Source organism: Typopeltis vanoorti, chromosome 21 (genome assembly GCF_054136105.1).
Source record: "Typopeltis vanoorti isolate ZY-2024b chromosome 21, IOZ_Tvanoo_1.0, whole genome shotgun sequence".
Classification (NCBI taxonomy): domain Eukaryota; kingdom Metazoa; phylum Arthropoda; class Arachnida; order Uropygi; family Thelyphonidae; genus Typopeltis; species Typopeltis vanoorti.
The window spans coordinates 89,213,726-89,239,648 of record NC_143569.1 but is presented as its reverse complement, the minus strand read 5'-3'; the positions used below and the strand labels follow the sequence as shown (position 1 = coordinate 89,239,648).

General features: G+C 34.8%; 1 protein-coding gene across 1 annotated transcript in view; it reads left to right on the top strand.

The window, feature by feature from the left end:
* Window positions 1-25,923, top strand: part of Syt14 (Synaptotagmin 14) — a 186,673-nt gene that overhangs the window by 119,198 nt on the left and 41,552 nt on the right. The window contains exons 8-9 of the mRNA XM_090411194.1: window positions 1,610-1,718; window positions 15,632-15,789. Coding sequence (XP_090267320.1) covers window positions 1,610-1,718; window positions 15,632-15,789 — 267 coding nt within the window. The remainder of the gene's footprint in view (window positions 1-1,609; window positions 1,719-15,631; window positions 15,790-25,923) is intronic.

Genomic DNA, 25,923 nt, shown 5'->3' with positions numbered 1-25,923 from the left:
ATAACAGTGGGACTAGTCTGAACAATTATAACAACAAAAAGGTTAAAGCCCTTAGGTGCCATCTATGTCAGAGGGGAAAAAATTGAAAATATTGAAAAGATATTTTCACTGAAAAGATATCTAGAATGCTCATAAACATCAACTGCACACTGTATTTAAACAATATATCAAATTGGCAACTCTCATCCATTCACCCAAGGACAGAATCTCTTCTTTATCACATCCAAGAGTTTATGAAGTGCCCCCTGTTCGTGTGATCGAGCCTACTATGGACAGACAGGAAGAACTATGGGCATCCACATTAGTGAACACAAAAAATATATCCGGCACTATTGCTATGGCAAGTCAGGTCTAGCAACAATTGTTAAAGAACACCAGTATACCAGATTGTTGTTCTTTCACATACTGTGACAAACTGTTTTTGTGATCTGAAGATGACCAGCAAAATATCAGCAATAAGTTAATAAATAGTTATTTTCTTATCAGTCTATGTTCTCATCTATACTGTTAAAATTAATCAACATGTACTGCTAACACAAGCCTTTCCATACATTTGAAGTCACATAATAGTTTATTTCTCTTAATAAATACATGAGATTATTGTTACTGCCTCATAAAAAACAAAAGTTTAAGACAAAAAACCACAGTTTAATGAGAACTATAATTAATTGCATAGCACTAACTTTAGATTCTATAAGAATGCATGCAAGCACAGTAAAGAATATATATTTATTGATAATGTAAACATCAGGTATATCAAATAGTAACTGACTTTATTCTCAGGGATACCACAAGCTAGTTTGAAACAAGGTAAGAAATTGGCCACCTGTTCAAGACATTTTTCAGGACAATTCCTAACAGATTGGAATCCTTTGCATGACACAACTGACAAAGTTATTTATAAATTATGTGATTTTTTTAAGTTCCCTGAGAATGCCACCTCTTTATTTGGTTGAGTTTGCTGTTCCATAGAGAAGTTTAATGAACACTAAGACTACAAATATTATGATGAATTGCACATCTGTTTGGCTTAAAATGGCATTAACAGTGGGGTAACATTGAATATAGGATGACACCAGACTCATACATACTAAGTCCATTTTAGGCATGGATGCATGTCAAAGAAGAGGTCTGAAGCTCTAATACATAATCATAATTTGAACTGGAATGATAATTTATCCATATCAAAAGGTGGGAAATTCTGTTAAGTGATTGTAATCAGTGTAATTTTATTTACTTATTTAATTTTTTCTTCACAAGTGTTTTGTGTTAAATGTAATTCTGTCAGTTGCACCACTTAAAAGGATTCCAATCTCTTAGTACATCATTTGTAGCATAATACATTCATCCATTCTTATCTTGTTTCAAGCTAGCTTTTTGCAAATTTCCATTCCTGTTGAGATTCAAACTCTTGATTTGTTGGTTTAATAGTAGCAGAGACACTAACCACTGAGCCAACTAGTTTGGCTTTTATACTATTTTTATGATCTTTATAAATGTATCTATTAATTTATGTTATCTCTGATCTTTGTATTAAATCTACAATATAATAATAGCAAATAAAATAAAATGTAGAATCACTTATTAGTTTATTTCTCCTAATAAATAGGTGAGATTATTGTTACTTCCTCACAAAAGACAAAAGTTTAAGACAAAAATACGACATGGAGGTAAACCACAGTTTAATGAGAACTTTATATTTAATCGTATAACACCAGGTAAGCAGAATTTGCAGTTGGAATTTAATTTTGAATTTGTTTTTCCTCATTTAATAAAATGCATAAAAAGAAAACAAAAAATATTTTTGCTTTATTTTCTGTGTGTTTTTATGTTGATGGCTCTTCTCCTCAGATTTCTTCACTCATACCAAAGTATCCCAGGGACTCCATCTTTTCATCCATTTTGACTTTCCTTCACTGATCTCAAATCCTACTGATAGTTTTGCTGAAGATAGTGCATTATTGATGAATATGTTAATTTTATTGACTGAAAAAACGAATGTTACAAAAAATAATTAACACTGGATTTAATGCCATAATAGATATTTAATCAAACCTACTAATTTTGCCATATATGTTAGTGGCTTCTTCTGGGTTAGGAAGAACAAACAAATATACAATAAGTGATAAACATGAACCATTACATAACCAAAAGCTGAATATGTAGGAACTGTTACACAAAAATAAAAAACAGAAACACATGGAGCATGGATCAGTCATTGTTTAGCAAGTATACACGATGGGGGGCAAAAAAGTAAAAGTTGAAGTCTGATGTGTTGAAAGATCTAATAAGTGACTTCCAAATATCACATGAAATCATTGTTGATTTCTTAATGATTTTATGCTATTTTCGACCATCTGAAAGTAAGAAAAATTGACATAAACTGGGTTTTATATTGGCTGAAGGATTTTAATTGATACTAAGTAAGAAACACCAACACATTACACCAACTTAGCTGTTTGGCTTCTTCAGGGTGAATAAAAGAGATACAAAACAACTTAAACACTTAAACTGTTCATGAAAGAATGAACCGAATACAATTGTATTTTTTTACAAATACAGAAGAACGTGTACATCAAACACATGGAGCATGTATGATGTCAACTGTTGTTATGCAGGAACGTTCTGTAATTAGCAGCAAAATTTAACTTTGCCATGCTTAAAGATCTTATGAGGGTCCTCCAGATATATCAGCTAGAATTAATCCTTGGTTTCTATTGAGGTTGTGTTTAGAACGCATGACTGTTATGGCTTCTTTTATGTATTGGGAACGGAAATCTTCCTCTAAATAGGGCATGGAGCTTTTGTCCCATTCCATGGTGTGGTTTGTCCTCGAGAAATGAAGGGCTAACCCAGAATTGTCTTCTTTGTTATTGTTTACATCTCCTATGTGTTCTTTTTTTCTAATTTCCAAACTTCTTGAGCTCTGACCAATGTAATTTAATCCACATGAACAGGGGATGTTATAGACACCGGCATATTTGAAGAAGGTATGACTGTCTTTCGGAGATCTTAAAAAATGGCAGATAGTCTTTAAAGATTTAAAAGTCACTCGTATTTCATGTGGCTTGAGAAGTGTAGCAGTCTTTTTAGAAACTGTCCCAGCATAAGAAATGGCGATGGTGGATTTATAACGTATTTCCTCAGATTGTTGTTGTTGTGGGGGGTTGCAGAAAAGTATCTTATGGATCAATTTTTTTGGGTAACCATTGTCTATCAGGGTTTTTGATATGTGGGATAGTTCATCTTTTAGATCTTTATCTTCTGTAGTGATTCAAGAGGCCCTATTTTTTAGCATGTGTATGATGAAAAAACAAGAAAAAATCGCAACGAAACAAACAACTTGTTACGTAATATACACAGCTGGCCAACAGACTTAAAACGAAGATTAAAGTCATTGCATCCACTAACAGCACGACTATATGGCTCTCCCAAAGTGCATAAAAATGGAATACCACTGCGCCTGTAGTGGATGGAATTAATTCTCCTACATGCTTATTATCGAAACACCTCGCAAGTCTCCTTAAGGCACACATCCGTAATTCAGATACCTACATAAAAAATTTACAACATTTCGTTGACAAATTAAAGAACATCTCGATCTCCGAAACAGACATTCTTGCATGCCTGGATGTAATATCCTTATTTACTGTTGTTCCAGTAGAAAAAGTAATCAGCATTTTGAGAAACCTCTTCCCTCAAGACATTACTTCTCTTTTCCATTATTGCCTAAAATCTAATTTTTTCTTATGGAATGGAATGATTTACAAACAATTAACAAACCTCACAATGGGCAGCCTTCTTCCCCCCCTCCCCCTTGTGCAGATCTCTTTATGGAGAAACTGGAAAATGACATTTTGTCTCAATTAGACCCTAAACCCACAGTGTGGTGGAGGCAAGTGGATGACATTTTTTATTGTATGGAAAAACACAGAAAAAGATCTTTTTGATTTTCTTACCAAGATCACCTCCTTCCATCACAAAATAAAGTTCACCTTAGAACTTGAGAAGGACAAACAATTACCATTCCTGGATACTTTAATTAAGAATCAAATGGATGGACATATCAGCCTTGCAGTCTATCGCAAACCAACCAACACAGTTCGATACTTGCACTTCACATCTTCGCACCACATTTTTCAAAAACTAAGCATCGTAAATGTTTAAAGCCTATCTGCATTTTTTAAGATCTCTGAAAGACAGTCATGCCTTCTTCAAATATGCCGGTGTCTAAACATCCCCTGTTCATTTGGATTAAATTACATTGGTCAGACCTCAAGAAGTTTGGAAATTAGAAAAAGAGAGCACATAGGAGATGTAAACAATAACAGAGAAGACAATTCTGGGTTAGCCCTTCATTTCTCGAGGACAAACCATACCATCCAATGGGACAAAAGCTCCATGCCCTATTTAGAGCAAGATTTCCATTCCCGATACATAAAAGAAGCCATAACAGTCATTCGTTCTAAACATAACCTCAATAGAAACCAAGGATTAATTCTAGCTGATATTTGGAAGACCCTCATAAGATCATTAAGCATGCCAGAGTTAAATTTTGCTGCTAATTACAGAACGTTCCTGCATAACAACAGTTGACATCATACACGCTCCATGTATTTGATGTACGCTTTCTTCTGTATATGTAAAAAAATACAATTGTATTCGGTTCATTCTTTCATGAACAGTTTAAATGTTTAAGTTGTTTTGTATCACTTTTATTCACCCTGAAGAAGCCCAACAGCTAAGTTAGTGAAACGTGTTGATATTTCTTACTTAGCATCAATTCAAATCCTTCGGCCAATATAAAACCCAGTTTATGTCAGTTTTTCTTATTGTTGGTTTCTGTTGAGAGTGCCTTGTGAGTGAATTACCATCATAGCCTCTTTGATGTTACTTGCACTGAACTTGTCTTCTATGTAAGACATGGAGCTCTTGTCCCATTCATTATTGGGACAAGAGCTCCATGCCTTACATAGAAGACAACTTCAGTGACTGTGGGCAAAATAGAACACCAGGCCTGAACTGTCTTCTCAGTTGTTATTGATGTCTCTCCAGTATGCTCCTTTTGTCTAATTTCCAAACTTCTCGATGTTTGCCCTATGTAAGCAAGACCACAAGAACATGGAATTATTTTTTGTGACAGTGCATTCTGTTTCTCTTCATTAGAAAAACCTTGTTGTGCACAAACATTCTAGGCTTCAAGATCTAGAATGTTTGCGCACAACAAGGTTTTTCTAATGAAGAATGAGTTTCTTCTCAGGTTCACCAGGTTTGATCTATTGACAAGGTCAGATATCTCTTCTTGGATCAACTAGCATGTCTAGCCTTTCCTAGCATGTACATTACCCTCCAAAATAAACTTGGTGTCTTTAGCATTCGAGACACTACTTTTCATTCTACACCTGCTAGTCCTAAAAGTTCCATACCTGGTGAAAACCTGAGAAGATCATTCTTATATTTGAAGACTTGCACTGAAAACATTTTCTAAAAATGTTTAATGCTTTTGTTTTAAAAGGCAGTAGTATTATTTAAACAAATAACTTCAATAGGTTCTTTTTAACCATTTGTTACACATAGCGCTGACATGCCATAATTTGCAACCTCTTGTATATACTAGATTAATATTAGAAAAAGAAATTAATTGTTAATGCTGTTTTTATTGTAATAATATGGTACACCATTCTGCAACCCAGTTATGTATGAGTTTGTCTATAACATAATTTATAAACTAGGAAACTTATTCATGTGTTAAATTTGTATTTGTATAATTTTTAGATCTTCAAATTATATAAATTTTTTTATTTTATATAAAAATAAATAAACAAATAAAATTAATACATAGCCTATCATTTGTCCTAGCATGCATTTTCTCTTTCTTTAAATTGGTTTATCCTTCAACCATCATTCTACCCAAAATTCTCATCCATTTTCAAAGCCTTGGTTCAATAGAAGATGTGTGAAAGCAATTGGAAGGTTGGGGAAGGGGACTTAGCTTACTGCAGATCTCTCAACAAGAACCCAACTTCACACTTAGCTATGCTGAAGCATGCAGTAAATTCATTACTACCATTAGCAAATCCAAATACAGCTTCATCAAGACCAGTAACAGCACCTCACTTCTTGTCCAAATCGAAACACCTTCTGGTACCTTGCAAAGGTCATTGGATGCAATTTCTACTCACTTGTACTTCATTCCCCCCCACCACCACCACCACACACACACACCACTCTCATCCAGATAGGAACATTGTTACTGTTACAGACCCAAGGATAAAGCTAACCTCTTGATATCATCCTTTTCCTTCAACTCCTGCATAGATGACGAAGGCATATTGCCTTCTTCCATGCCAGTAACTGAGCACTGTATGCTTTCTGTGGTTTTTCAGCAAAAAAACATAAGAAGAATGCTACATACTTAAGTCTTCTGGTCCCAATGGTATCTCTCTAATTGTACTCATACTCCAATGCTAACACCTATCCTCTATCATCACTTCAAATTTCTATACTCGGCAGGAGGTTACTTGGCATTTCATTGCTTAAGGCACATTGTGCACAAAATGTCTGTATATTTTCCTTTTGATATTACTGTCTGGTTCCTGGTGATAATCTCCATTTTGAAACAGCTGCAAAGCCAGTGAAGTCCTTAATCAAAAATGCTAATAAAAGAAAAATGTTCAGACAATTTGGACAGGTTCACATCTTAATTGATTCAAAACCCAGACAGCCCATGCCAAAAGTTTTTTGAAACTTTTTAAAGTTTCAAAAGCTGAGAGAGTAATATGAAATATTACTCTCCCATAGAAGTTTTTTTAGTTAATCACAAAATATATTATACTTGGCAAGAAATTATATTTTTGTTTACTCCTTTTTCCAAGTGCAAGAACAAAGTTTGTGTGTGAAGTATCTTGTTGACTTCACATCAGTTGCTTTAGTATCTCATAATCCGAAGCACATTTTCTTTTGGACTTCCCATATTATGAGAAGGATCACTACACAGACCTTTGTTTGCTTACACTTAGATAAAGGATTAAACAAGAATATAATTTCTTGTTATGTATAATTTACTTTGTAACCAAGAGAAAAAAACTTCTTCAGCCATCTCTAATCCAGAGTATTTTAATAAAATGATACGTTTTTTTTGCTCCTTATATATGGATAATATATGATTTCTGCATCTGGGAAGGGATGCTGTCCGAACTGGTTTCAACCTCTGAGTTCTCATAAGTGGGTCTGGCTGAAATAAATTCTGAAAGGAAGTGTGCTTTACATTGTAAGATACTAAAGCAGTTGATATGAAGTCACTGGCCTATACTTATAAATAGCTTAGATGTGAAGATGCTTCACGCACAAACTTTGTTTGCTTTCATTTGGATAAGGGATTAAAAGAATATAATTTGTCAAATATAAGAAGTATAAGGCTAGGCTGCATACTCTCTTCCACAGTCTTCTTAATTGTAATAGACTGGGTGATGAGAAATACAATAGATGAAAGCACTAATATTGATTGGGAATGGGGAAATAAATTAAATAATCTAAATTTTGTTGATGATATATGTTTTCTAGCTCAAAAGCATCAACATATACAAAGGAAAATAGATAATTTAAATCTGAAAGTCTCCATGTGTGGCTTAAAAATAAACGAAAATAATGAAGATTAAGCCAGAACAAAGCCAGATATCGTTGTTTATTTTGGATCAGCAGTGAGCACTGAAGGAGGAACAGAAGGTAATATAAAAAAATAAAACACAAAAATAGCCCAAATCGCTTTTAATACAATAAGAAACCGAATGGGCAGTTAAATGAATAAATCTCAAGACAAAAATACGACTTTTCAACACAAATGTGAAGACTGTTTTGCTATGTGGGTCAGAAATTTGGAGATTAGCCAAAAACAAATTTAAATAAACTGCAGACTTACATAAATAGAGGTCAAAGGAAGATAATAAGAATCGGCCTAACAATGAAAAAAACGAATTTATAATTTCAAAATTATTTTCATTTTTCAACATAATCTCCCTTAAGACGAATACATTTATTCCAGCAATGCTGCAGCACCATTATCCTGTCCCTGTAGTTTCTCAGTAAGATCTGCAAAATACTTCTCTACAGCTTGGATTCTGGTGTGTAATGGTGAATCCAAGTCTCATCCATAGTAATAAATCGACACAAAATCAGTTTTATTCTTGTTGAAATTATCCAAGCACTGTTCAGATTTTCATGCGAGTGCATTTTTGATCTGCTGTGAGCAAACACCTCTTGATTCGAAGAAAAATGCAGAAGTCAGAGGGAGCCAAATCTGGGGAATAGGGTGGATGTGCCAACAATTCATAGTGCAGATCCTTTAATTTTCCCATTAAGGGAAAATTAAAGGATTTGGAATTAAGGGAACATTTCCCATGGACAATGCACCTGCCAACAGGTGGGCAGGTGCATTGTCCTGATGAAAGATGATTTTTTCCCCCTGCAAACTGGTCTTTCCTCACGAATTTTTTCATCTAGTCTGGTTAAAAGATCAAAATAATGTTCCCAGGTTATTGTTTTACTCTTTTCAAGATAATTAATAAACAAATCAACATGACATCAAAACAGAAATAACAAAAAGGATATAGCTGAAACAGATATGGAATTGTACCCACTGGAAAACATAATAAGGCACACACCAAGATGAACTAGGGAAGAGAAATCAAAGCAGAGTCTGATGGAGAACATTGATTGAAGAGGATAAGTAATTAAGTATATTCTATTTGGACATAATGATTAGTTTCATTATTACTTCATTATTTCTCCTCAGATATTATTATTATAATATCTTAAGGGTCAAAGCTGTATAACTGAGAGGAGACCTCCACATAGCCTTTAAAGGAATGCGGAGAACCGACAGGGCTTATGACCTAATGTCCAATCCTCACCTTTTCGAGGTTCCCTGTTGGGTATCTACCTGGATACTGAATAAACGAGGATGGGCTAGCAATTTGGGATTTAGCTGACCAAATTGTATTCTTATTGGCTTAAACCAAAATACAAAATGATGGTACAACATGACAAAATTTCATGCCGGCTGGAAGTTCGCCTGGTTAAACAAGGCCCCCGTTGTTTTCACCAGGAAACCAGGGTGAACAGCGAAAAGTCAGCTACTGGAAAAGTCTGAAAAAACAACCCAACTCAACATCACTAGAGTTAGAGATCGGTACTATCAACATAAGAAGCCTGACTGGCAATGAAATGGAGCTTACTGAGAAATTAGATAAGTACCAGATCGACATAATAGGGGTGACTGAAACAAAAAAGACAAAAACTGGTGATATCTTTCTGAGCAATAAATACAAAATGTTATATTCAAGCAATGACAATCAAGGAAAAGGATTAGCCATTGTATTCAACACTAAATACGAGGCTAATCTTCTTGAATGGCAAGCAATCTCAAGAAGAGTGATGTGGGCAAATATCAGAATGGGGAACTGGACAATTAGACTTATTTTTGCCTTCTGTGGGACCTTAGGCACAAATAAGTCTAATTGTCCAGGAACTTTTGATATGCTTTCTTCTTTTCCTTCACTGAATCTTTAACTTCCTGTGTCCACCATGTTGAGGATTTAGAGAAAGCAGCTGACACAATGAAAAAGGAAAAGCTGGTCCTTGTTGTGGATCTAAATAGCAGAGCAGGAAATGATTGTCAAACATACAAAAATATATTGGGAAAATTTGGAGAAAAGAGCAAAGCTAATAATAATGGCAAATACCTGTTGGATTTCTGCTCAGGACATGGACTGGTTATTACTAACACCATGTTCCAACATAAAAATGTTCACAAATTCACATGGAGAGAAGAAGCAAGGAATAAGAAAATTCTCATTGACTATGTTATTGTTTATAGTGATGTTTTCTCCCTGGTGCAGGACACCAGAGTGTACAGAGGATTTGAAATTGGAAGTGATCACTATTTAGTCTTGAGCAGGATAAAATTGAATTTCATATTGAAAAGAATAACGTGTAAGAAAGTTTTAAAGCGAATAAAAGTTGAGTAGCTCTCAGATGTGAACTGTAGACTAAAATACACAAAGATTATTGAAGAAAAAATGAAAGATTTTGAGAACAGGAACCAAATCTTGGAGATTCAGTGGCAAACTCTGAAGAAAACATTGATTGATTCAGCCAGAGAGGCATGTGATGAGGTAGTCTGCAAAGATAGAAAAATCACAACTCCATGGTGGACACAGGAAGTTAAAGAGGCAGTGAAGGAAAAGAAGAAATCATATCAAAAGTTCCTGACAAATAAGTCAGCTTGTGCTCTTAGAGAATACTGAGACAAATGTAACAAAGCTAAACACTGTGTAAAACCAGCTAAACAAAAGTCATGGAAGAATTTGGCAAGAACATAGAAAATAAATATCAAGAAGGTGGTAAGATATTCTGGAGGTTGTTGAAGAAGCTTAGAAATGGAGGAAAGATTGCTGTAAAAGGAGTTAGAGATGATAAAGGTGACATGAAAACAGGAGAAAAAAGATATCCTTGAAGTATGGAGTAATTACTTCGAAAAATTGCTAAATGAAACAAACAGTGATAGCATAGTGGCAAAAAACACTCAACAGGCATACAGTCAGGAATACATATCCATACTTGAAGTAGAAAAAGCCATCAAAGGCTTGAACTGTGGAAAGGCAGCAGGAGTAGATGATATTCGACCAGAAATGCTGAAGTATGGTGGTATAAAAGTCTTACAGTGGCTGCACTGCATAGTTCAGAAAGCCTGGACAGAGGGACGAATTCCCAATAATTGGAGTAGAGCTCTCATAGTACCCATATATAAAAAGGGAAATAAAACTGAATGTGTGAATTAGAGAGGTGTTTCCCTACTGAGTGTTCCTGGCAAGATTTATGGAAGTATACTTGAGAAACGGTTGAGAAGAATTGTGGAAGAAAAGCTTGATGACGAACAAGCTGGATTCTGGCAAAATAGAGGCTGTCAGGATCAGATCTTCACTTTACGACAAATAGTTGAGAAAGCATGGGAATATAACAAAGATCTGTATTTAAGTTTTGTCGATCTGGAAAAACATATGACAAGGTGCCAAGGGAAAAGCTATTCAATACGCTACAGTTATATGGTGTCAATGGTTCATCATATCAAGCAATACTTAGTCTATATTTGAGTTGTAAGTCACCATTAGAATTGAAGGAAGTATAGGAAGATGGTTTAATGTTAAATCTGGTGTGAGAAAAGGATGTACATTATCCCCTCTGTTATTCATTATCTATATGGATCACATTATGAACGAAAGTGGTATTAATCATGATATCAGAATTGGAGATTTTAATGTCAGCTTTTTGCTTTATGTGGACGATGTTATTCTTCTAAATAAATCCTCTTCAAGTTTGCAAGATTCCCTGACTAAATTGAATAACTGTTGGAATAGATATGGTATGAAGGTGAACATTAAAAAGTCAAAGACAATGAAAATAGGTCGAATTGTTGAACATGTCAACTGTGTTGGGAACGGGGAACCTGTGGAACAAGTAAAACATTTCAGCTACTTAGGCACGATTTTTAGTGAAGAAGGTAAATTAAATATGGAAATAGAAAACAGAATCAACAAAGTTGGTATCGTAGGAAGTTAATTGAATAAATTCATATGGAATAAGAGAAAAATTAGTCGGAACTAAATTAGCTGTATACAAGACAGTGTTCAAACCGGTTTTAACTTATGGATCTGAGAGCTGTGTCAGAAGTAAAACACTTGATCAAAGCCTAGAGACTGCTGATATGAGAGTCCTGAGAAAGATTAGAGGCGTGAACAGATGGCATCAATGCAATATCATATTAAAAAAAAAGGATATTAGGAAAGAACTAGACGTTGTCAGCATCCAGGAAAGCATTAGCAGAGCTAATTTCAGCTGGTATGGTCACTTAAACAGAATGGGCAAGGAAAGATTAGCGAAACAACTGCTAATTTTTCCTCCAGGTTGAGGAAGACCAAGATATAGGTGGATTGATATGGTACAAAGTGCCTTAGACAATAGAAATATAAGATCTAATAATGTTGGAGTCTTGACAAATAACAGACTGATATGGAGGGAAATTGTAGATAGGAAGTTAGTAATGATGTAAATTTTTCATGTAGTAATCTCATATCCTGTACACTCCTAGAGGGTACATGTCAGGAATTTGATGATGATGAGAAATTATATATTTGGTTTAATCCTTTATCCAAGTGGAAGCAAACAAAGTTTGCACCTGAAGTATTTTCAGGACTGGAGCAACTCGTATATAGAAGCTAATGACTTCACATACTTTTCTTAGTATCCCATAATGCAAAGCATATATCCTTGCAGACATGTATAATAATAATAATTCACATCTGTCTGTCTGCTAATGAAAAGGAAGCAAACAATAAAAAATGTGTGTTGACTAGCTTAGAGCAGCGATTTTCAGTCGGTGTTCCGCGAGAGGTCTTCAGGTGTACCGCGAGATTTATGAAAACAAATTAATTGAAAGAAATAATGTCGTAATTGGCGCATTTATTTATTAGTATCTGGTCTTCCCTATTCTTGTGTGTATAAATCGATCAAAATTTTGCCTATTTTTGCCAGATCATCAAAATAATTAAAAGAATATATTTTTAGTGTGCCGTATTATGGAAAAGGTTGAAAATCACTATCTTAGAGTAATACTTGCCATTACTTCAGACTTGGAATTAAATATGCATCTGAAGCAAATTTAGATTATGTAGATTAAGATTAATAAATATTAATAAATTTATATTAATATTGAGAAATATTAATAATTAAATATAGATTCCTAAATACATAAAACAATAATGTAAATACTAAAAATTAGTAGGAAGCAGTAATTTAATCTGTGTGGTCAGGTAAGAAATACTTATTATGTATTGGTAAATGCCATACTGGGTAGCAGAGGAGATATAGACTGCATTTGCGATTTGCTCTAAAACTAATGCATTGCAGAGCAAAAGATGTTAAGAGTTTTCACATCTCATCTAACACCATCTTGGCCAGTTGGATTTTGGCAAGAAAAACAAAACTCACTGTGATGTAATGAAAATTACATCACAGTGAGTGATGTAATGAAAATCCATTCATAATTCCCACCCCTATTCTTGTGAATTACCAATATCTGCATTATTTTTTGGCAATTTGGTTGCTAAACCCATCTCTTAGATACCCTGAATTTCTGATTCTCTTTTAAAATATACTTTACTTAGTCACTTCAGGTAAGTAGTGAAGCATACTGTAGAAAAACTAATGTAATGCATGACAGTGCATATTCAGAACTTTGTTAATGTTGGGATCGATATCATCTCATTTTCTATAAGTGAGCCAACTTTATAATTTTTCCCCCTGTGTTCTTTCTATCACTGGAATACAGATCATCAGTGATATGTCAGTTTATTTAATGGTATTAATTCACAACACAGAATAATAGAAAATATTTATTTAAGTTGAGGGATATTATATCCCATATTGTTTCTTAGCTGAATAAGAAACTCAAAGAGTTTCATGCCGAATATAGAAACTATATAAAGTTCGGCAATTCCAAGCGTAAGCAAATACCTGGATAGAGCAGCATTCTGACCCTTGAAGGTAGTGCAAGCTGAGGCAACTCATAGAAAGGGTGGAGCAAGCTCCGATCACTCGCCCAATTGAAGCCTTTGGCTCTTCATTATAATTAGTAATTTAATAGGACACCTCTTGGCAATTCTCATAGAAGGGATGTAAGTTCTGTTCGCTACAAACTTGGTATTAACTTGGTCTACCTACTCACTGATGAGACCTCAAAAAAGGTCGAAACCGTGACCTTCTCTCATAATGTTGAACACTAATACAGCTCCCAGGAGTTAAGTTCACATTATGGGTAAATATCAAGAATAGTGATCAGAGCTTGCTCCACCCTTTCTATGAGTTGCCTCAGCTTGCACTACCTTCAAGGGTCAGTTGCTGCTCTATCGAGGTATTTGTTTACGCTTGGAATCGCCGAACTTTATATAGTTTCTATATTCGGCATGAAACTCTTTGAGTTTTCATTCGGCTAAGAAACAATATGGGATATAATATCCCTTAACTTAAATAAGTTCATGTTGCCGAATTGAAGCCTTTGGCTCTTCATTATAATTAGTAATAGAAAAATAATTAATATTTAATTTATTTGTTGATATTTTGCTGGTATTATATCCAGTATCTTCAGATGCAGGATGTAACAAAAATAGTTTGGCACAGTACACGAATAGCAACAGTTTGGTATAACAGTGGGATTAGTTTAAAAAAAAATAATTGTAATGGATAACACAAGGAACCAAAGTCTCCTAATTGGCATCATCTATTGTTGAATAAGGAGAAAGAAAGAGAGAGAGAAAAAAAGTATTAATTTTATCTTAAAACAACTGTCTCCCAGATTTTTGGTAAATTGATACAGCTATACTTTTGAGATTTGGATAATGTTTTAAAGCTGCTGCTGATTCCAAAAACAGTCTCTCTGACATGACTTCTGTGTTGTACTTTTTTCTTCCATTTGATCCTGTGTGAAGGTGTATTCAAGGCATGGTCTACTATTCCCCCTGACTTTCCATAACAATAGTGCCGATATTTTTTTGTTATGTCAAGTCTCAATAGTTACCACAACTGTCATTGTAACTATTGGGACTTGTCCAATCTTTTAGTATGTATAAATTTTTTTCCAATTTTCATTTAAAGTAAAATGCTCAAGTTAGACTGAAACACTGATAAATTTTCTCATCAATGCCTTACTCATAAATTCAGAAAGTCTCTCTAGTCTTAAATAACAGCAGGAAGACATAAAACTCCTTGCCTCTCAAAAAAAAAAAAAAAGTTAATCTTTTCCTCAGTTGAAATGTACTGCACAAAACAAGGTAAATGTTTTCTACCTAATTTCACTGATATGCGTGATTATGATTATCCATGTATGAAGAATTCTGGAAAATAAGAAAACAAACGTTACAGATATGCATTCCCATTACTTGAAAACCTAAGACAGAATATACTGTTCATTATTTTCCTTTATTGTAAATAATCATAGCTTGTGATATTCAATAGAATGTGATAATTACTATTTAGACATTAATCAAGTTAAACTGAATTTCAAACAGAACCACTTTAATTTTCAAAAGAAAATTGCGCAAACCTTAAAAACAAACCGGCTAAAGCTTAGAGTATGTACATATAAAAGAAAATCCTGAAAAATGTGAGTTTCTTAAAAAACTTAAGTTCTTCATCTTGCATGATAGAAATCAGTCAAAGAATATGTGCACCAGAGAGGCATAGAAGATCATGCAGATAAAATTAACTAACCTATCTGAGCATTAATTAGATTGCTATGAAGCTAAGTTATTTAGCTGTGAGTGGCCATTGATAAAGAGAGATTAGGTAAAAAAGAATGATAAAATACATAAAAATTTAAAAAACAGTTACATATCATTCAAGCAAAATGCAGCCAAAAGAGATGGCTGAATGTTTGGAGTTTAAACAAAAATTATAAAATTAATTTATGATTATGTTAACATTTTAAATATTAAAAATAAGGTAAAATGCATTCATTGCATTTGTTGTTTTATCTAGAGGAGCTGTCTCTTTTGAAAGAATTTGTTTTTTATGTTACTAGAGGAACTGAATAGCATGGGAGTAAGATTCCGTTTGTATGGTTGTGAGCGGATGCGACGAGAACATCTGATTGGAGAAAGCATGGTGGCTTTTGCATCACTGAGGCTTGACCAGCAGACAACACTATGGCTGACACTTGAACCACGAGCTAATCTAGCTGTAAGTAATCATTACCTGCATATCTCCCCTTTTATTCCAATCTCCAGAATTTGAAAATTCCCAAAATTTGTACTTATGCTATTGTTTTATATAAATTATTGTTATATGGATCAATGTATAATAAAGAGAAAAGGCCAAGATGCCAGGCAGCATAGGTGGTAGGTGAGTGTTTAGTCTCTCAGATAACACCACCACCATTTTGTTTTTGTGGAAGCTTGAAATTGCCAAAAACCAAGTTTGAACTCCAGAGCAGAGACCTGTTTTTCCCATTTCAATCATATAATACAAGTAATAGTTTTAGATTTAAGTCATCATGGATAGAAACAGCATTTCTTCATTTCAAGGATATAGCTGTAAAATGCTTTATTAGCTAGCAGCCATAGACTGGAAGATAGATAATATATGGACCAAACCTAATGGTAATGCTTTAGGAATGTCACCTAGTGAATAATCTTTCTGTTACTATTCTATCTGGATAACCAGATAATGGTGTATATAACACTGCTGAGATCTTGATTTACATAGTTTGATGAAATTCTCCTCATGTATGTTCCAAAAAATAAAAATAAATTATATTAACATGTAGACATAAGAAAGTTTATTTAATAAAGTATATAGTCCAATATTTTGATCTGAAACATACAGATAATCCTCAGTGAACTTAAAAAGGTAGAATAACAACAATGGATTTCAAGAGATAAGAGCCACATGCTGGAGTGATATAGTACATTAGATATAAGGTTAATAAATAAATATATATATATATATGTATACAGTCATTCCTCGACTTAAGTCCGGGTTCCATTCCATCCGGCAGGACATAAGTTGATACATTAAATCAACAGAGTTATAGGGGTTAGGGACTAAACCATAATAATGATAGTCATTTTAATTTTTAATTCTTATTATAAACTGTACTGTGTGTTACTGTCACTATAAAGCAGGAGAATAATCACCCAAATCTTTCCCTACAATTACATCTTCATTACCTTCCCTGTGTGAACAATCAGGCTGTGGCCTTCTGGTGTAACATTTTTTTTTTTTTTTTTATGAAAATGTCCAGTGTGCTTTGTTTATTCCTCTTCTTCTTCTTTTCATCATAAATTTATTCATAGCAAGCAAACACATCATGTACTTTCGTTTCTCTTATTATTAAGTAGCGTTCAACATTGGGTTCCATGTCTTCAGCCATTTTGAGAACATCACTAACTGCAAAGAACATTTCTGCAAGACCCTTCATTGTAAATTGTTTAACTACCTCTTCCTGTTTCTCTTTTCCCTCTTCCTTTTCTCGTTTTTAATCTTCTGCAACACATTATTCCTCCAGTTCGACCAATTCTTCGTTGGTTAACTCTTCAGGGGAACTTTCTGAGTTGAATTATGTCGTCATCATTCTCTTCGAGATTCAGATTGTTTGCTGGGCCTACTATTACAAACTTCCAAAATCATGCACAAACCTTTTTAACGTCTTTTTCCATATGCCACTCATACATTGAGAGGTCACTTCGTCCCACGGCATAGCAATATTTTTAATAGCATGAAAAATATTGAATGTATTCCAGAATTGCATGAGAGTATGATCATTTCCTTCAGTAATAGAAATGGCTTGTGAAAAAGCTCTCCATAGTTAATAAGCCTTAAACACTGCAAGAACTCCCTGGTCCATCGGTTGGATCAATGAAGAAGTGTTTGGAGGGAGAAAATGACCTTGAACTTAGTGAAGGTCACTGCTATAAGACGGATGACTTGGAGCATTATCTAGAATTAATAAAATTTTAAATTCTACATTTTCTTTCACACAATAGCTTTCTATTTCACTGGCATAACAGTTGATTAAGGCATCCTCAAACAATTTTTAAGTCATCCATGTCTACTTATTGCTCCGATAATGAACTGGGAGTATGATTCTTAATGTTTTTGAAGATTCACACTGTGCTATATCACAAATGGTTTCAGTTTATATCCAGCCACATTACCCATAACAGAATCGTAATATGGGCATTAAGAACTTTAAAACTAGGTATAGATTTTAGCTTTTTGTGGATGAAAGTCCGCTCTAGCATTTTTTTCCGAAACAAGAACGTCTCATCCATGTTAAATCTTTGCTGTGGCAAATAATTTTCCTCCGTAATAATTTTATCCAATTTTTCCACAAACTCCTTGGCAGCCTTCTCAGCACTTGCAGATTTCCATACATTTTCACATTATGCAGTGCAAAACACTGCTTGAATCTCATGAACCAACCAGAAGAAGTGTTGAATTTTTAGACGTAATCGAGCCCTGCTTTCTTCTTCTTCAACATATTGAAGAGACTTAGTGCCTTTGCTGTTATGGTCACAGTGCTAAGGGCTATGTGCTTTTGATTCAGGTCTTCTATCCATGATGCAAGTAGCTTTTTCACATCATCAATAGGACCTTGTCGTTGCTTAGTCACTATCATCGATGTAATGAAAGCAGATCCTTTCAGAGCCTCTATGATTTTATCCTTATTTTTCAAAATGGTCCTCACTGTAGAATGAGACCATCCGAAGTCATGCGTGATCACATTGATGGGCTTACCAGCTTCATGTTGCTTTATAACTTGCAACTTCGTTTCAAGATCAATTGCTCGCCTCTTTTTCCGTGATTCTTCATTAGGTTTTTTGATTGTGCGTGTAGGGGCCATGTTGCACAAAACATCGCGAAATATTTAATGATAAATACACAACTAACATATTTTTCAAACACGAAATCAACAGATGAACTGTTGAAGACACGTGCCGACTGCCGAGGGAGTTTGCCTCTGAAAACACTGTTGCCACTATGCATGCTTTACCTTACCCTCGCTTGCATCTTGTTCGAAAGTATAGCGGAAAATGTTATTTATTCCCTTATGGGATCACGGACGTAAGTCGAGGGATGACTGTATATATATATATATATGATTAAAAAAATGCAATTAATAAAGATCAGACTTCTCCAAATTTTTGTTAAGAAAACAGTCATTCTAGTTCAAGTTAAGACAATATAGTAGCACTTCAGCACTCTTTGAATAAGTGCACAAATTTAAAACAGTTATCAGTGCAAATAACAGGTTATTGACCTATGTATGGACAGACTTTAGTGTCATTGATTATTCATAATAGCACCTTCACGGTATAAACAAGACCAAGAGAGGAAAAAATATGCTTTATTAATTTATTATATATTGGTGGTTTTCTACTCAGCATCTTCAGAACACAATTATAACTGTGACAAGTGCACAGCATTGAACTAAGTAATTGTGGAAAACATTTCAGATGGTAACCTGAAACTGAACTAATGTTCTTATTTGGTGCCCTCTATGGGCCAGATAACCATGAAGTTATTTTATCAGGTCTCAAAATGATAGTCTTCCAGATATTTGGCAAATTAATGCAACCATACTTATGAAGTTGGTTGAGTGCTTCATAGCCAATACTGATTTTAAAAATAGTCTCTCAGAGACCTATAAGCACATTAGTTCTGTTTCAGTTACCATATGAATTATTTTCCAGAATTATTTAGTTTGATGCTGTGTGCTTGTCATAGTTATAATTGTGCTCTGAAGATGCTGGGTAGAAAACCAGCAAAATATTAGTAAGTTTAATAAATGTATTTTTTCTGCGGCTGATTTTTATACCATGAAGCTCTGTTATGATGTTATGAATATTGGAGATTCTGTAATTCATGGTGACTCTGTGCTGTTCTAGACCAGACTTTTTTTGAAGGGAGAGGGTTATAGAGGATGTAGGATTGATGTCTTTGCAATCCCTTCTGAACTGAATGTCCTGTTTGCCCAAAGTATGAGAAGAGTCAATGACAAGGAACTAGGCGAATGCCTGAGAGGGAAACAGGAAACTGTTTATCCTTGATGAAAGGTACATGCAGGACAGTATATGTGAGGGTATATATTTACTTCCGTCACACTCTCAGAGTACGGAAGTAAATTTAATGAATGTGGAAGTAATGTGTGGAAGTAAATCAAACTCTTAAATTTAAAATAAATAGAAAGCACCTGAAACTAAATTTCTAATTAACCTTGCACACAGGTTTGTATTCCAGGATATCTCATTTGTAATTTAACCTTAAATTTCTATTTAACTCACTAAATCGATTAAGAGATTGAGTCTTTACACTCTTGTAATCAAAATAAAAATATTTAATTTACAAAAAGCACAAATATATACAACATCAAATGAGCTACTTAAATACTTTGCAAGCACCAGCATATTTTCTTCAAATCGCAACAAGAAAAACACTAACTACACTATTTCTTTACAGTCACATAAACTAACAGATATTGTCCTATATGGACAAAACCTCTGGAACCTTAGTCTCTTGCCTCCTACATAACTGTTATTCTTTCTTGAGTTCACATAGGAGAAAGACTAACACAAAACAAAAATGCTCTCTATATGACAGTAACACAGCAATCAAATTCTTCTTGTATCTTAAATCACAGAACACTGAAGAAAACATATTGCTTCATCCAAGACACTTTTGTAATAACTTCACTTTCTGTATGAAAGTGGCAGCAGACTCCACTGAATAAACTACTTAAAACCATATCAACCATATTATCACTTTAAGGTTGAATTAACCTTCTATGTGAAAGTCTCAGCATTCTCCTTAAATCCTTGTCGACTGTTTTAACACTTCAGAACAACTCTGCCTTCTATATGAAAACATCTGAAGAAATAACCAAAACCATATTGACCATTAGAAATCATTTGTCAGACTGAGAATCTTAAATAAAACAAACTTTACTGGACTCATTTCTATATGAACTGGCAAGCAATAAAGTTCCTTTTCAGCCTTAGCTAAAATAAATCCTATATATTAATGATTACAATAAACTTTTCACTCATCTCTTTATACCAAGGATCTCCTCTCTGTCTTCTATTTCTGACTTTTCTTTTAATTTCTGTCCAGTGAAGATGCAGAAATACCACAGCTTTACTCCTGCTGTGTTCCTTTTCTACTCCATGGACAGCTGAATGCCTAGCAATGTTCAATAATATTATTTTTGTTTCCACATACGCTCAGAAATGCAACTATGCAACTTCTGCTCAAGTCCACTATCATGTGCTGCCATTATTGCTTTCTAGTATTGGGCTTGAAACGACGAAGTTCTTTCTTCACAGTACAGAAAAGTTTATTTAATTATAATTTCATTATTAAACTGCTAGAAATTATAATAGTTCTTATCACAATCTTTTATACACCAAGGTAAGCTCGTTTGATCACTTTCACAATGTGAATTGCAGCGCCAACTTTCGCTTCTCTCTTCATTTACGACATTCCGTAAACAATATTATGTCTACATACAAACAATAATAACATTACAAAACTTTTGACAGCTCATTCAAAGTTATAATTAATTGCTAATGTCTAATTTTAATAATTTTATTTCACTTTTAAGCAAGATTCTAATAGCCAAAGATAACATTACAAAATATCTTGTTCACAACATACAAAAATAAATGTTTAACTAACAGCTTTACAAATACTGTGTTATTAATTTCTTAACTTTAATTCATTTAATCTATTTTAATTTGTGGGATATCTGAATTTTAATACAGATATCCTACAATAGTTGGTTGAAAGGAAGAAAGTGGGTGCCAACTAATTTTTTTAGGAAACTTGAAATTGGTTTTTAAAGTTCCAGTAATGATTTGAGCTCTATATACAGAGTTGGAGTTCTTATGACCAAGCTTGTATCTGTCTGTGATACACTGGATGGAACGAAGCCATTCTGCTTCATAATTCTTTGGATAATGTCATAAGAATTGGTGCAGTTGATGTGTGCTCTATTAAGAAGAGTTTTGATTATGCATATATTTTTGAGATAGATGATGTGCAGAATTTTGTTGTATGTATTAGCTAATGAAGGTAGAGTTATGATATTTGGAGTTGTCAGTTCAGATGGTGTCCATGAAGGTTAATTTTGCATCCTTTTCGTTCTCCGTGATGAATTTGATATGGACATCAAATTATTTTGGTTAAGGATAAAGGTATTGCAGCTTTAGAATATGGTCCTATGTGCTAGCATACCCAAAACCAGAATTGAGGTTGCATGGAGGTAAATATCTTCTGGATGCTTCAGGTAATAATTTGCTTGGTAAGGGGAAAGAGGACTCCCTGTGATGCTTAAATTATGTGTTTATAACCTGAATACACGATGTAATTCTCATAGGAAGGCTTATACGTTGGTTGCACATAATTACTAAATACTTAAGGAATTCGCAGCATATACTGGAATATAAATTAAAATAAACTTTAATATATTCTTCCTATATTTCAGCAACGTCACATTGCCATCTTCATGGGAACATAAGATTAAGACACGTGCACGCAGACACTGAAAACAGCAAATAAGATAGAAGCGAGGAAACTACTGTTTTTCCTAAAGTCTTAATGGTGCCCCTAGCAGGCTATACTAGGTATTCTTGGCCATTGGGCTGAAGTTCTCAAGATGTATGTCTCCCAAATTTGGGGCAGTCTCATGCATCCAAATTTGTTGAGGTTTGGCATGTTTCTTAGGGCTGAGGCTGATTCTAAGAATAGTCTTTCAAATTTATACTTGCGATGTATTACTGTGGCTTTTTTCCACCGTATTCTGTGGTGTGTATCCAGAGCATGGTCTGCAAGCCCAGAGTGGCTGTACTGGTGAAACTGGATGTAGTCCTTGTGTTCTGAAATTCTGATATTCGCTGTCTTGCCTGTTTGTCCAAAGTAGGACAGCTTACAGCTGCAAGGGACCTGGTATACATCAGGTAGGTCTAGGGGAAGTGGTTGGTCTTTAATGGAGCAGATAAGGGATGCCAATTTTCTATATGGTCTGTAACAAGAGGTCAGGTCATGTTTATTCAGGATTTTGGTAATTTTTTCCGAGGTGCCTCGCATGTAGGGAATGGTGATGGATTTACAGTAATCTCTTTTGTGAAGGAGGGGAGTGGGGGCTGTGGTTTACTGGTTTTTGGATTTTTTGGGGATTGTAGCCATTGGCTGAGAAAGTGTTAAGATGTGATTTATTAGTTCAGTGGTTAGGGCATTGTCATTTGAACAGATTAGTTTAGCCCTGTTGTATAGTGTCTTAATAACTCCATATTGTTGTGTGTGTGTGTGGTGGGGGGGGATTGTTGGTGAATGTACCTGCCTGTATGGGTGGTTTTTCTATAAACTGAGAAAACCAAGGTTCCATCAGGCTGGCAGGTGACTAGTGTATCTAGGAAAGGAAGGCTGTTGTTTTCCTCTTTTTCCAGGGTGAACTTGATTCTAGGGTGTTGGTTGTTTAAGTGCGTTAAGAAGGAGAGGAGTGTATCAGAGCCGTGTGGCCAAATAGCGAACACATCATCAATGTAGTGAAGCCATATTGTAGGTTTTTTGGGTAGAGTTTAAGGCTTTCTCTTCAAAAGTCTCCATAAAGAAGTTGACCAAGGGTGGGGAGATTGGTGAACCCATGGCTGTCCCCTCTATGTGTTTGTAGAATTTTCCCTGCCAAACGAAATAGCCTGAGTTCATTGTGAACTGAAATAGGGCTGAGTTTAAAATAAGCCATTGATATTTGTTGAAATGAGTTGGACAATCATTTTAGCTTCTTTGAATGTGTGAACATAACTGTTAAAAATTTGATACATGGCATTCTTGCGAATTTCCAAAGCCAGATAGTTTTTACTGCTAGTACAATAAGCTAAACCATTATTTGTGTGCCTGCTGTCCTATGTTTTTCATATTTTCTTTGATTATAAAAGTTTCCCAAGCACCCTATCTCCATTGTAACAGAATATTGCATACACAGAAACTTTTAGATATATCTGGTCTCTTAAGCATTGAATGAAGCTGTTTTGGTGATCTCAGCATTACAGACATTTTGTGATTAATTGGAAGGCAACTGCTTTATTGCAGCAGCAGTTATTGGTGATATTTTTTATTTAAGGTAAAGAAACTTTACCTTTGAAGTCTGTGTTTCTTTGTACATGTTTTGAAACATTTGATGGCGTTTGTAAAATGCTATTTATGGTTTTAAAATTACAGCCAGGGGTGCTTAAGGGTCAAAGCTATATAACTGAGAGGAGACCTCCACATAACCTTTAAAGGAATGCGGAAAACCAACCAGGGCTTCTGACCTAATGTCCAATCCTCACCTTCTCGTGGTGCACCCTGTTGGGTATCTACCTGGATACTGAACGAACAAGGATGGGCTGGCAATTTGGAATTTAGCTGACCAAATTGTATTCTTATTGGCTTAAACCAAAATACAAAATGATGGTACAACATGACAAAATTTCATGCCTGCTGGGGCATTGCCTGGATAAACAAGGCTCCCGTAGTTTTTGTCAGGGAACCAGGGCGAACAGCGAAAAGTCAGCTACTAGAACAAATCTGAATGCTCACCCTAACTCAACATCACCAGAGTTAAAGATTGGTACTATCAACATAAGAAGCCTGAATGGCAAAGAAATGGAGCTAGCTGAGGAATTAGATAAGTACCAGATCGACATAATAGGGGTGACTGAAACAAAAAAAGACAAAAACTGGTGAGATCTTTCTGAGCAATAAATACAAAATGTTATATTCAGGAAATGACAATCAAGGAAAAGAAGGAGTAGCCATAGTATTCAACACTAAATACGAGGCTAATCTTCTTGAATGGCAGGCAATCTCAAATAGAATGATGTCGGCAAAGTTGAGAATGGGGAACTGGACAATGATACTTATTTGTGCCTATGGTCCCACAGAAGGTTCTACTAAGGTAGAAGTGGAGGAATTTTTTGAGTCTTTAGAGAAAGCAACTGACACAATGAAAAAGGAAAAGTTGGTCCTTATTGGGAATCTAAATAGCAGAGTAGGAAATGATTGTCAGACATACAAAAATATATTGGGAAAATTTGGAGAAAAGAGCAAAGCTAATAATAATGGCAAATACCTGTTGGATTTCTGCTCAGGACATGGACTGGTTATTACTAACACCATGTTCCAACATAAAAATGTGCACAAATTGACATGGAGAGAAGAGGCAAGGAATAAGAAAAGTCTCATTGGCTATGTTATTGTTGATAGTGATGTTTTCTCCCTGGCGCAGGACACCAGAGTGTACAGGGGATTTGAAATTGGAAGTGATCACTATTTAGTCTTGAGCAGGATAAAATTGAATATCATATTGAAAAGAATAACATGTAAGAAAGTTTTAAAGCGAATAAAAGTTGAGCAGCTTTCAGATGTGAACTAAAATACACAAAGATTATTGAAGAAAAAATGAAAGAGTGTGAGAACAGCATCCAAACCTTGGAGATTCAGTGGCAAGCCTTGAAGAAAACCCTGATTGATTCAGCCAGAAAGGCATGTGGTGAGGTTGTCTGCAAGGATAGAACTCCATGGTGGACACAGGAAGTTAAAGAGGCAGTGAAGGAAAAGAAGAAAGCATATTAAAAGTTCCTGACAGATAAGTCAGCTTGTGCTCTTAGAGAATACAGAGACAAATGTGAGAAAGCTAAACACTTTGTAAAACTAGCTAAACAAAAGTCATGGGATGACTTTGGCAAGAACATAGAAAATAAATATCAAGAAGGTGGTAAGATATTCTGGAAGTTGTTGAAGAAGCTTAGAAATGGAGGAAAGAGTACTATAAAAGGAATTAGAGATGATAAAGGTGACATGAAAACAGGAGAAAAAAGATATCCTTGAAGTATGGAGTAATTACTTCGAAAAATTGCTAAATGAAACAAACAGTGATGGCATAGTGGCAAAAAACACTCAACAGGCATACAGTCAGGAATACATATCCATACTTGAAGTAGAAAAAGCCATCAAAGGCTTGAACTATGGAAAGGCAGCAGGAGTAGATGATATTCGACCAGAAATGCTGAAGTATGGTGGTATAAAAGTCTTACAGTGGCTGCACTGCATAGTTCAGAAAGCCTGGACAGAGGGATGAATTCCCGATAATTGGAGTAGAGCTCTCATAGTACCCATATATAAAAAGGGAAATAAAACTGAATGTGTGAATTAGAGAGGTGTTTCCCTACTGAGTGTTCCTGGCAAGATTTATGGAAGTATACTTGAGAAACGGTTGAGAAGAATTGTGGAAGAAAAGCTTGATGACGAACAAGCTGGATTCTGGCAAAATAGAGG